The sequence below is a fragment of the Tinamus guttatus genome, unplaced genomic scaffold (genome assembly GCF_059628265.1).
Source record: "Tinamus guttatus ecotype Peru unplaced genomic scaffold, ASM5962826v1 Tinamus_guttatus_pri_ptg000033l, whole genome shotgun sequence".
NCBI lineage: Eukaryota > Metazoa > Chordata > Aves > Tinamiformes > Tinamidae > Tinamus > Tinamus guttatus.
In genome coordinates, this window is record NW_028288567.1 from 4798480 (window position 1) to 4812277 (window position 13798).

General features: G+C 44.9%; 1 protein-coding gene across 6 annotated transcripts in view; it reads left to right on the forward strand.

Moving 5' to 3' along the window:
- Positions 1-5870: 5870 nt before the first annotated feature.
- The window catches only part of MARK1 (microtubule affinity regulating kinase 1), a 54013-nt gene continuing 46085 nt past the window's right edge, over positions 5871-13798 (forward strand). For all 6 annotated transcript variants that reach the window (XM_088532418.1, XM_088532436.1, XM_088532432.1 and 3 more), the window contains exon 1: positions 5871-5996. In XM_088532418.1, the coding sequence (XP_088388544.1) occupies positions 5946-5996 (51 nt within the window). In that variant the 5' untranslated portion in view covers positions 5871-5945. The remainder of the gene's footprint in view (positions 5997-13798) is intronic.

Genomic DNA, 13798 nt, shown 5'->3' on the forward strand with positions numbered 1-13798 from the left:
CTGCGTTCTCCCAAAGCTAACAACCACACTAAAATAGCCTCTCTGTATTCTCCAGTCAAAACAGCAGTTTGGTGCTTCCGAAAGAAAGCAGAGACATAGCTGCCTTGCTCAGATGGCTCCGGACTCAGGAAGCGATACTCATGTAGACTTCCTCCTGATTTTAATGCGATGCTTACTCACTCAGAGAACATACAGGATAAAGCCTTAAAATATTCATCAACAAGATTTAGGCCACTAGTGTGTTTCTTTGCTATACACCGTGAGCTCTTTAGAGGACTCCTCTGGAATCTTTCCTCTTTTAAATTCATCACTGGAGCTATTATATTCAAGGTCATTAGCAGCTGCAGCTCAGCTGCTCTTACAGGAAGTCTGATAGCCTTTCTTTGCCCTCGATAACCTCAGAGAAGCCTGAATGGATTTTAGTTTAGCCTTCAGTCTGCTGTAAAGCATGGTCAGTAAAAATCATTAGAGTAAGCAGTTGTTTGCTGTTTTGTTTCACGTACAAATTCTGGATGGGATAAAATTTACTTTCTCGTGTGGGAATAACTCTTGCGTTTGAACAGGCCATTGTGGTTTAACTGTTATGAAGTCCAAGAATGCCTGTGTCAGATCTTTTCTTCCAACTTTTTATTCTATCCTGTTATTTTGTCAATTATCTTTTAAGACTCTTCTGCCATTTTAATGCAGTCAGCAGAAAACAAAAAGGCAGATTGCTTTTTGGGGGTATGGAAAAAAAAATCTTACATCCCAGGTCATTTTATGTCTATTAAATTGTTGAATGACTCAGTAAAAAAAAAAATGAAACTAAGCCCAGTCAACAAAGTATCTTCAGCAAAGAAGCTATTATAAAAGTTGGCCAGAACAAGTACATAAATACACTCACACAGACACACACACACACACACTCTTAAATGTTATGGCCTAGAGATTAGTTCAAACCTTAGGGCAAGAACTAATCTTAAAATCATCTTTCATCTTCATTTATGGCCCTTTCCTTGATCGCTTGAAAACAGTGAAAAGGAAACGGAGGATTATGGGGGGTCCTTGTAAAGATCCTGTTACAGAATCTCTTCTTGGAGTAGCTCATATCAAACATGAAATCATTCCTCAATAAAAAAGGCCCTCCAGTTTGGATCTGAACGTATGCTGCTTCCACGGGGTGATTTCGCACCTTTCTGCGTCACCAAGCTCCTGTTGCGCTCCTGTAGAACACATCTTCAGAAATAAAAATCAGTTCCTCCTAGAGGCAGCAGCTTCATTTAGCAGTTTTGGTTTCCCCAGAAACCGCAGCAGTGGAGCCCGCAGAGGGCAGGCGCAGAGCAGGAACATCTGTGACCACTTAGGTTAATTGCCTTTCCCAACTCTCCCCCCACGGCTGCTCTCTGATGGCCCCCTGAAGACCAACAGCAGATTGTGAGGCCTTGTTGCAGGCACTCTGCCACCTTGCCCCCATCTCGAGGGATTATCTAAGTCTGGTTTTAAATCTGTAACCAGAGGTCCCAGGGGACTATTGGCAGTGAATCTGTTCTCTTCATTACACAAGCTTCCAACTCTATGCTAACAGTCTGTTTAGTCCCCCATCCCTTGGTTCTACCGTTGTACAACTGGAAATGTTCCCAGTCGGCAGCATTGATGTGGTGGTATGTTCTGTGCTGTGTTGTAATGCTCAGGTATGACTGGGATAGGAACCGTGCGAGCACCCGCTTTAAAAAGTTTTCTTTTTCAAGTTGCACTCACAACATTACTTTGCAGACATATTGAACACATCATGCTATCTAAATACATGTTTTCACTTTTATTAGTCTGATAAATGTTATAGTACTTTTTTTAAAAAAATAGTATTTAAAGATAATGAGCATTAAAATATCAACATTAGTGCATTAATATGATTTGAACCTTACCTGCTCTACTGAGATACTTAATCTAAACTCAAGTTATATGAAGGAAAGAAAGAAAACAGAATTTTTTTAAAGATGTAAGTTTGAAACCACTACTGAAGCCACAGCAGCCAAAACAGACAGCAGTGAATGAGACAAGCGCTGAAACTCATGCATTTGCCCAGGTTTCTTTGTGGTTGTATATGAGTGCTATGATGGCTTGCTAGTTTCCCTTCTGAAACTCTTTAGATGTGGGAAGTTCAGTATGGCTGCAGAGACCAGAGGCATCAACAGAAAGTTCAGCTATCAAAGCTGAATGAAACAGTGGAAACTGCCATTTTTTAGCTATGATCGTCAAGAGCTAGCTTCAGTGATGTAGGGCTAATTTTCATTATCTATTTTTCAGGCTCCCAGAGGCATGCCCGGGACACAGGGAACCCTCTGTAATCCCAGCTGCTTTAGAGACTCTTTTAGGCCAGTGGCAAGCACAATAATTTAAGCCTGCCCCCAGCTGCTCTTCCTCAGGTGATCTACCTTCTGTGAAACAGACTTACTGACTTAGCAAAGGCTTTTTAGAGGCTTTGTGGATTTGCCAGTGCAAGAAAGCTCTGTAACTACAAAGGTATTTTATGTTTGCCTTATAATCCTTATAGAGACTGAATGACCAGCAACAAATTCTCTTCTTCTTTGCCATTCTTATGTGAAGTTCTTATGTTGACTGCTTACAGCAGTTCCTTACAAGGGTAGGGAAAATACTGCAAAAGCATTAAGTTACATAGAAAAGACACAAACTTAACTACATTTAGGGACAGATTTCAATTGACCTTGAGGCAAATTCTGCCCTGTTATATGAATGCGAAACTTTGTATATACAAGAAAAAATGCTCACAAGAGATATGCTGTTCTTATTAAACTGCTTTAAAAAATGCTTATTTGCTTGGAGGCATAGAGTAAGTATTTTTGGAAAATTATATTTCTTTATTTAATCCTTCATCAAGACCATACTTGGTAATGATTCTTATGGTAACATCAGAATCTTATCTATAACTAATAACATATTGACAAAGTCTACATATACACATAATTACATCTTGTATCTCTCATGAAATTAAAAAATCCACTGAGCTCTGTATCTCTTGTTCATAAGGACGTCAGAAATCCTTAGTGCTATTGCAATCTTATTACATACATCTGGAGGTATATTATTCCTTACATAACTGCCAGTTCTTTCATTTTATTTTTCACAATATTATAGATACCCTGGCCTTACAAAAGGCAATACGGACCAAGGCTTTGCTCTATTTTGTTCACAACCAAATGGTATTTTTTTTTCCGTGTATTATTTCTGCAGGTCACTCTTCCATTACTGAGAATTAAACTTAAAAATTGTGGGGGAAAAAAATATCACCTCAGCGTTTGCAATTGCTGCTACAGTTGCGGACTTGGTTCCGTTATTGCTGAGGTGATGACATCTCTGCCGTTCCAGCGCCGAAGTTCACACAAGCACGGTCCTGCCTGCCCGGGGTGGGCGGAAAGGGGGACGGCGAGCGCGCTGCGTGCGGCAGCGGGGAGGGACGGCCGCTTCCCCGCTCGCCTGGGCGTGCTCGCTGTTCCCATCCAGCACATCCCTGCGAACAAAACGAGAAGTGGGCTTAGGCACCAGCCAGCTGGCTTGCTGAAGAAGGAGGCATATGGGCCTGGCTGCGCACAAGGCACGGAGCCGGGAGGCTGTCTTGCCAGCGTGCCAAGAAGCTGACTCACTGCTGGAGCTCCCCTGGGGAGGGACAGTGCCTACGAAGCTGACTGACACCTCAGTTTCCTCACTGAAAAAAGTTATCTGGCCATAAATAAGCATGTCATTTCTGGCAAAAAAAAAAAAAAAAAAAAAAAAAAAAAGCACAGAATGAGCACATTTCGAAACATTGGTGTAAGAGCTCAAGTCTGGCACTCTGCATCCTTTCTCTTTGCCTGAACAGCCAGCCAGGCATTAACAAAACATGCTGGGCGCTCACCCAGCCTCAAGCAGGGGCCTGCACAAATTTCTCAGAGCTCAGAGTAAAAATTGAGATTACTTCTACGATCCAAGCCTATTCTTTCGCTATTTACATAAGTCTGTCCCTTTTGCTTCTGATGTTAGAAGTCAAGACTTCCTCCAACCTCTCAAAACAGATCCCTGGAGAAACACTCCTGTTTACTCCCCACCTTCCCCAAACTACAGCCCTCGTTTCACGCGGTGCCGTTCGAACCCCTGCATAGCTGCAGTGGTTTGCTCGGTGACTCATGCACGGCGTGAAGGGGAGTTAATGTTGCTCGAAGCGGCAGTAGCTTTCTGCATGTTTTACTGCAGGTCTCTGACAGATTGGAGTATCTTCCTTGCACGCTATTTCTGCGCTCAGCCCATCGCCCAGGCTAAGGGGCTGTGGGACCATCTCTGTGGTTGCTTGCTTCTCCACACTGCTCATCAGTGTCCATCGCTGCAACCTCTCAACAGGGGAGGAGGGGCCCGCAGTAATAACCAACTAAAATCAGGGTGAGCTGTTGTGGGTGACCTTACCAGCGTGAAAGCAGCAGCAACCACGGCGGAAGGAACCGAAAGGCAGCTCTTCAGATCTCAAAAATTACTCTTGTGTTTTACTTTTAATTTCTGATGAACTGACATGTTTCTTTATGAATTACTGACCAAAACATACTCAAATGTTAATGCAGGAAGTCTTTCTAAGCTTTCCCTTAGTCAGCGGTGCCACTAAGTACATTTAGATGTTTAAGTTCTCACTGCTTTCTTCTGTGACCACAAGAGCACAGACAAACCTATACCACGACGGGCTTGATTGAGCCAGGACTGCAGAATCAGGCCCTACACAGGGCCCTAGGTGCAGCTCGTGCGATCCTTATACGGGATAAAAGTGCCTGCACCTTGATGAGCTAGGCAACCGAACTGGGTTAATATCCAGTTTGTCCACAGACTTGTTTTGGCACGCGGGCCAAACCATGGCCGTTCACCCTGAGTACACCAAACCTGCGTTATTTTGTTCAGAGAGGTGGAGGCCCCTGAAAGTTGTGCGGCCGTCGAACAGCAGCTCTGTGAGCACCGAGCAAGCAGCAACTTGCAGAGGGCTTTGGAGGCCCTGGGCTAACTGGGAAGCTCTGTGATCCCATGTGGAGCGAGTCCAGCCGCCCGCTCGTGTTCTCGCCCTTCGCCAGTGCATACAAGGGCTTCCCCAGACAGGCACACGGCTGCAGAGTGCCCGCCGGGGCTTTTCAGGGAACACAGCTCCTCCAGAGCACACGGTCTGGGCGCGGGTTTATTAAAGTCTGCTTGCAAACCATACTTAATAACATTCATCTATGAGAATCGTTGAAACATCACACTGGGAATGAGGAAATGCTGTTTAAAAAAAAAATTTCACTGCTAGTGATTCGGTGAAGGGTTTGCTCAGCTTCCGTAGCAAAAAATGCTGCTGCGTAAACACTGCTACGTCTTTAAAGACAAAAACACAAAAAAGGGGGGGGGGAGGGGAAGAAAAAAGCGTGTATGTTCCTTATTTTAAGGACGCGAAGCCACCAGCCACGCTCCGGGCCGGCCGCGAGCGGGGCCGCGCCTGCCCGAGGCCTCGCCGCCCCGGCTTGGGGTGGATTGTCCCGGCCCGCTGGGCCAAAGCCGCGAACAACCGGCTCGACGGGCCGCGGCGCTGGGGGGTTTCGTGACTCGCTCTGCACAGGCCCCGGCAGGCGGCTCGCGCCCCGGGCGCGCGGGCGCCTCATGGCGGCGGCGCCGCGGCCGGGCCGGGCCGGGCCGGGCCGAGCCGGGGAGGCGGGCGCAGGAGGAGGCGGAGCCGCGGCCGGATGCTGCGGGGCGGCCCCCTGCGCTGCCGGGCCGCTCACCTGAGCGGGCGGAGGAGGGGCCGGGGCCGGGGCTGGGGTGGCGGCGCGGCCGGGCTGCGCGGAGCCGCGGGCGAGGCCATGGCGCCGGGCGCCTAGCGGGGCCGCCAGCGCGCCACGAGGCGCCGCGTCCCGCCGCGGCCACCCGCCCCGCCGCGGCCTAGGAGCGCCGGCCGGCGCGGCCCCAACATGTCCACCCGCACGCCGCTGCCCACCGTCAACGAGCGCGACGCCGAGAACGTGAGTGCCGGGGCCGCGGCCGCACCTGCGGGCCCCGGGGCCTCCGGCGCGGCCTCCGCCCGCCGCCCAGGCCGCGCTTTGTCTGCCGGGCCCCGGCGCCGCCTTTGTGCGCCCGCCGCGCCGGAGCGGGAGGCGGCCCGGCCCTGGGCTCGGCACCGCCGCGGGTGCCGCGGTCGTGGCCGTCTCCCCGCCGGGGAGAAGGGCCCGGGCCCCGTTCCGCGCGTGGGGCTGCGCCCGGGGCACCTCGGGGCCCGAGCTGCGCCGCATGGGAAGGGGGCAGCAGGGGACAGGGAGGAGATAACGCGGCTGAACACGTGAGATCCTGGCTCGGCGTTTCCGTGTGGCGCGTTTTGGGCCGCGGCTCGCTCGGCGGGAGCTCCGCGGGCGCAGCCACGTCGATGTGGCTGCGAGTGGAGGCGCTTGGGCCGTCCCCGCCGCTCGTGGCCCCGCGGGCCCCACGCTGCTGTTGGAGCAGAAAGTCCTCGAGGTGAAAAGCGCCCCCACAGCTTAATTAAACAACAGAGTTCGTTTGGGAGCGTGTTAGTGCCCAGTCTCCATTTCGAGGGCATGCAGGAATGCAGAGGAGGCCTAGATGACAGGAGATAAGGAAGGTGTTTGAGTATATCCAGCAGTGCTGTGTATAAGGCTTGCAAAGTGCAGATAGGAGTAATTTCAGACATCTCATCAGCTTCTGTAGAGCAAAAACTTCAATTAAAGTGCTTGCACTTGCTGTGGAAAGTATTACGCTAATTCTGAATGCTCTATTTTGACAACAACAGACAGGTAGGGTGTTTTTTTTTCTTTTTTTTTTTTTTGTCCTTTCTTTCAGAGGAGGCATTGGGTATCGGCTTTCTAAAAATCAGATTTGTGCAGGGTATCAAAGCACTCAAAATGGCACATTTGCTTCTGGAAGTTTTGGTGTAAGCCTGTAACCTAATACTAATGAGTATAATCCTCCAGTCAGATAAACGGCAAAAAGCCTTGCAGCAGCAATAAGTTTCCAGATCCACACGGTGTAATTCCAGTGCCGTTTTTGGTAGGATGTGCGCTGGGTTTTGGAGTGGAGCACCCTTAAGGAGGCTGCAGCTCCTGTCCAGCGGGACCCTCAGGAATGTGCTGCCAGGAGCCCTGCTCTGCACGTGGTGTGAAGTCATGGGGAGCTCCCCTGCTGCCACCGGCCCCTGCCTCTGGCAGCTGCCTGCAGGGTTTTTATTTATTTATTATTAAAGGAAAAAAAAAAACTGATGTGCACTCTTCTTGGTGAGTATGCAAGCATGTGTTCTGTCATTCGAGGGGGAACAAAAAGAAATGTGGATATAGCACCTGTCATAAGAATATACATTCCTTGAGGAATTATGGGAGTTCCTGGCAAGATGTGTGGAAAACTTGCATATTTCCATAATTCTTCATGCCTTTTATGTCCTCATGCCCTTTGAAACGAGCCTGCGAGGGATAGCACCATACAGGAGGTGGTTTGATGACAAGTTCTCATCAGGGCGCTAGTGAAAGGTGCTGAGGACTGACTGCAATGGGCGAAACGTGCTCGGAGGGCGATGGTTGTGAAAAGATGATCTGCTCAGCGCTAGGTTTTATTTTTTTTTTTTAAAACTGTTCTCTACATCTCCCAGTGCTATGTTTAACCTCTCCAAATCATATGCCCATAAATGTTTTCTATGGGAGGTTTTATTTCTCTTTCACTAAAGCTGTTTTTAAGGCAACAAGATATAAAAAGATTGTCAAGCGTTATTACTGCTATTGAATGTTTCATTGGATAAGTTTAGGGAATTAGTGGGTGGAAGCAGTAAAGACTATTTAGATGCTTATTATCAGGCATCTTTTTTTTTTTTTTTTTTAAGTAAAGGGCAAGAGTAGAGTTGAAAACACAGGTTTTCCTGTGTTTTGGCTTTGTGCAGGTGACTATTTACAACTTTCTCTTGATACCTTGTATGTAGGCTGCCTGGATAATGTTTCAGGTTGTTGAAACATATGCGAGTGGGGTTAGTTTGGGTGAATGCAGCTTCCTACCTCTACCAAGGCTGGAGGAGGAGGGGGCAGCAACACAGAGCTTTGATCTAGCAGCTCTTCTGTTTCTATCGGTTGGTATTACTGAGGAAAGAGGGGCTTTTATGTTTTTCCCTTCGTGCTGTTCTATATTATGTGATTAAAATGGGAATTGGCTTTCCTGAGTTAAGGCAATGAAATATATATTGGTGTGATGTTCCCTTAAATCTTTTTGGAGGGTTCTACATAACAGAAGATGCATAGAGATGTGGCAGTAACTTGTATACAATTTGCTTTAGTGAGAGTAATAAAAATCCAAGTGTGCTATAGTGGGTGTTTTTTTTTTTTCCCTGGCATGCGTATCTCTCAGTCCAGTGTAAGAATTTATTTTGAGTTCTGTGGTAAATAACACCCAACCCTTTGGGGGATGCTACTAATACTTGTGTTGCGCTGTTGCCCATCCGGCTAGAGGTTAAGGTAAACTCGCACTAGGTACCAACGCAAAGAAGTTCTTAAGTTGTGCTCCAGAGATCTCACACATGCATGACAGGCGAGACAGGGCGCTGGGATGATGGGGGGCCGCCGGGCAGAGCTGAGGAGAAAGGCAGCAAGGTAATCTGTTTTATCTAGCCAGTGCCTTGTGAGGGTGATTAAGAGACGCCATGGCAGGGGTGGGTTTTAAGGAAAGATACTGCAGTGACTGGTAGTGTGATTTGATTCATTATTGTATGAAAAAAATTATGCACACGTGGAGCTGGAAGCTAGTGAGAAAGGGGTGGTGTCTCCAAAGGGAGCTAAGAGCAGCTGTGGGCTAAGGCAACTGATAGAGACTGGCAGAGAGGGTATCTTAGAGGGCAATGAGTTGAGTAGGGCCAGGGATGCCAGAATGGAGCAGAGTGGTTGTGCTGGGGCAAAAATAATTATACCAGACTTTATTTATTTATTTGTTTGTTTATTGCCCGGGTTTGCTTTTGCACAACAAGGACACATGGTTTTGATTTGGATGGAGGGGGCGTGGGAGAAAGTATCTGACAAGAATTCCTTCTTCTAGTGCCTTGAGCAGAAGAATGGCCTAGTTTCTAAGCCCTGGGGGTCCAAGAGGACAGCTCTGTCTTTCTTATCCACCAGTGATGGGCTTAGCAAAGTGGAATTTGCCCATGTTTTTCCGTGAAAGAATGTTTTCCTCAGCTACTAAGCTGTATGTTTGTTTGAATGGTAAGAATAGGGTATATTCTAATCTTACTTTAAAGGTTTGTGTGTTTCTGTGGGTGCTTTTTGCTGTTCTTTTTTAACTCTCCTTCAGATCTGGGCTGAACCCCTATCATGTGGAGGGAAACACATGTTTAGTTGGAGCGTAATGCGCAGAGGGAAGAGCAGTGTTCATGCTACTGTGAAGTGTGTTACCCATTTTGAATTTCATCATTCATTCATCAACTTATGGGACAGATGTTTAGTTTCCTTTTGTTTCTTTTCGTCTTTCTGGGTGTTTGTTTTGTTTTGTTTTTAACAATTCTGTATTTTTAATTGCCTGGAAGACAGCGTTTATATGCAATATTTCTGTTGTGAAAAACAAAAAGTTTTGGAGCAAAAAAAAAATTGGATAACTTAATGTTTCAGTGTTCTTTTTATGTGTTGTAAAAGAATTGTTAGAGCTTAGAAAGAGTTAATGCAGTTTTATTGTACTTCTTGTTTCGTTTCATACTTTTTTGAGGTTTGTAGGTGAACAAAGCATTAAGTTGCTTGAGTTTGGCATTCTGAAAAATGTACATCGATGATCAATTGAGTTAAATGTTTAACTAGAACGAGGAGGTGGTTCTCTGTAGGCAGGTTATTGTTGGGGTCTCTACCATCATATTTGCCTCATCAGGCAGACTTGCTGTTTATGTTGTAGAATTTTATTTTTTATTTCTATCTCTGCACTTCAAATGTTTTGATCATCATTAATGACAGAAATTTCTTTTCAAGGCACCCAGTTACATTTCAAGATTAATATTTCTACTATAAATGTGATAAGTTTTTTTTTTCCTTCACAGTTCCTGTGGGTAGTAGAGAGAGTTTCTGCAGACTTTTAACTCACATCTATAGCTTAACCACCAAGAAGAAAAATCCTTCTTCTTTTCAGTGAAAATACTGAAATTTTTGTATAATTACATTCTTGGTCGGTCACTCATATTTGCACTTTCGGGCTTTTCGATTCTTGTTCTCAGGTTTTGGTATAGATGTAGCCTTAGTATCTTGGTGATGCCTTGAGAGAGGACTTCAGAAACTATTTTCAATTAGTACAGGTTCATTGAGAAACTATTATGCAAACTGGGCAGAAATGATGTATTAATGTGCAGCTATAAATCTGTGGGGAAAGGGAGTGTTTACAGTTCCAGAGGGATTGCCTTTCCCTCCCCCCACCATGCAAATATCCCTCCAAAACAACCGCCCTTCAGTTTTTTTCCTGTGTGTGCAAGAAGTGATTTCTTACAGATTGATGTAGCAACAGCTTTTCAGAGATGGAAAAAAGCTTTCAGATGCTAAATGATATCAGAGAGAAAGCAATTTATCAAAATTCTACCAGTGGTGTTCAGGGATTGTCTTTTAGTATCCTCAACTTGCCTATACATTTATATACACATGCATGCATGTATTCATGCTCTGTTCTGCTCTTGAGGTTAAATATACCATTTTAGATTGCAGACAGTGATGTGTTTCAAACTTAGCTTATTTGTGTTACGGTCATGACATGATCTATTTTTTTGTTGTTGTTGGAAACACAATGCAGGCTTTTTGTGCCTTTATTAAAAGAAATCCTTCCAGAACTTCAGAATTGCTAGTGTTTGTGTGTGTGTGTTCATTTTTTTTTTAAAGGGAGAAAACATCAGAAAGATTTTTGAAATTTTCAGTGCTTCCTTCCCTCTACTTAGTGGCAAATCAAAAAGAAATTAGGAAGTAGGAAAGTTGTGTTGAAACTTTTATATGCTTCAATGTAGTAAGTGTGATGGAACTGAATATGAGTTTTAATAATCTCATTCTTTCTCTGCATCTACTACTGGGCCTGGTTAATTGTTAACGCTGATCCTGTTTTTTCAGTTTGTAAATTAATGTTTCGTTTATTCTGTCACCTTGCTGAAAAGTTGTGAGTTTAAAATTGGAAAGGATTGTTTCATCTAAGAAAAATAATTCTTTTTTTTCTACTCTGAATTAGTAACTTGGCAAAATACATCTACAAAGAATTGCTGAAAACTCAAAGTCAGTTTGAGACTTTATGGCTGTCCAAGATGATGCAGCTTAGGCAGAGTTCTGATGGGCATCCCTTTTCTTAAATTAGGCCTCCCTGTGATGTTTTAATGGTGCTTTATTTAAATAGTGACCAAACATGCAATGACTACCATGTTAAAATAGTCTAAGGTGGAAGCATTGCTAAGTATTGTGTTTAACATGAATCCTGCTGTTTTGTGAGGTAAGATGACAGTGAACAACTTTTTTTTTTTTTTTTTTTTTCTCCCCTTCAGATAAGCATTTTGACAGGGATTTCCTCATGTATGCTTTCAAATAAAACCCTGACTTATGCTGAGGGACATATGTTCACATTCACAGTAATGGGCTTCTGCAGTTACATTCAGCTAGGCTACAATTAACCTTTAAAGCAGTGAGCCACAGATGCTCAGGGAGCAGTGCCGAGGTTCAGACTGCAATGACTGATCAGTAGAGTCTACCTATGGTAACAAAAAGTGCACATGCTACAGAGATGCACAGCAAATGTAAGATCACCATGCTATTCTTTTATGCTCACTTAAATCTTTGGGAAGCAGGCTTGCTGCTCTGTTGGAACAAACGCCGTGTGCTTTCAAGCCCATTTTACTGCGTGCTGATCTAACAGCTAAGAGTTACCTTTGCTGCTTTCTCTTTGCTTGTGTGACATCCTAGGGGTCGGCGGTGGGTGGAACACGGAGATGGCCTGTGCTCTGCTTGCTCCTGAGCACTGATGGGACTCACGTGCAGGGTGGCTTTTGTAAAGACTCCTACTGAGCTGTTGGAGACTGAAGTGTTCTGTGCCAATGACTCCAGACCCTCTGCATACAAAACTATTTCGTGTTTGTGGCCTTTTATGAAAATGTAAGGGATATTACAGAAACCTGCCTTCACAATAATCTGATATTTTTTGCAAAAAAGAGGATATTTTTCTTAACATCCATGTGTTCTGTACTGTTTAGCACCACACTTCGACGGGTGGCAATACAGGAGAATCAGGAATATTTGGTTACAGTACGTTCTAGCCAGTTTCACTGTTCCAGTTTCCAAGCTGTTTACCTATCAAAGGAAGCACTAAAAAAAAAAAAAAAAAAGGGGGGGGGGCAGTAAAACAGTCTTTAGATTTTGATTATCCTCTAAGCTATCCTCATAGTCCTAATGCTTTCTCAGGGAAGGATCCGTAAACTTCCTTGACTTAAAAACTCATAACTGCATAACTTCTAAACAAGGTCTACATGACTTTAATGGTGTGTTGGTGATAAACACTGTGATGATCCAGTTTTATATTTAAGCATCTGGCTTGTAGTAACAAAATAAGAGATCTTAATTAAAGATGAAAATAATATCCAGACTTAAAAATATGATATGTTTTGATTAAATTAAAAAGCTAGCCAAAAAGGAGTTTTGACTAGTCTTGTTGCTGCATTATTTTAAACAAATACGGTTGTAATCTGTCTAGCCTGAGTAAGACAGAACTTGTCTTCATCTCTGATGAAAGCCCTTGGGAATATATGAACCTTCATATAGCTGGTATATAGAGCTGCTGGATAGCCTATGGCGGCCTTCCTTCCTCAAGAGCAGGTAATGAGAGTGCTACTGGTGACAGTCTAATCGTTTCTCTGTTATTAAGTAATGGCAGCACTTGGTAGCTTTAAAGTTTCAAGCAAAGACAGAGCTAGGCCAGATTGTTATCTGTTATTGCTGGATGTGGTTGCAGAGAGCAGATGAGCCTGCCCATGGGCTGAGCCCTTCTAAGCTCCCTGCGAAGGCTCCTGCTGGGCCGACCTCCTGGAAAAACCTGTGGGCCCTGCGCTGCTGGGGCGCCCGCGGCCTCCCCGCCGAGCAGCCCCTCGCGCCTCCGGCCAGGCTCCCTCCGGTGGGAGCCAGGCCTTCCCAGCTTAGCAGGATACCTGGCAGGAGGGTAAAGTAAAAGCGCTTTTTTTAACTTGTATTTAAGCAGACAGCTCTTTTGCAGAGTGGAAGAGGCCTTTTAACCTGTTTGATCACAAGGATTATTTTTCTTATTTAGTCCCTCAAATATTTTATCAAGTACCTTTTATACCTGATGATAGTATGTAAACCGTTTTCAGAACAGCTTTATTGCTACATACTTTACAATGTCCACCTTTCTGACCTTCAGTTCGCCCAAGTTCATTCAGTTGCTGGCCACTGAATACCTGTAACTTCCTGTTTTATCACCTCCTTGCCCCTCTCTTTGTTTTTCCCCACGTTTTGCTTACTAAAGTGTTTTCATGCTTGAGCTTGGGTAGTTGTTGGCAATTTCCTTATGCTTCTGGCTCTTTCTGGGACCTTTTCCAGTTTTGCTCTTTTAATGACATAACCGAGATCAATACAAAGCTCTGCTAAAGCTATGTAGTTGTATCTCTTGTTTATCCTTCAAGTAATATCCCACCAAGGAATTATCTGAGTTATAAAGCTGAACAGAGTAAAGAAATGTTTTGCTCCAGGTGTGTATGTGGGGAGCTGGTTTTGTTTTTGAAATTATTAATGAAAATGGTTGTTACAGCTTTAAGTGCTGGGCTGGTCAGACCATGTTTTCT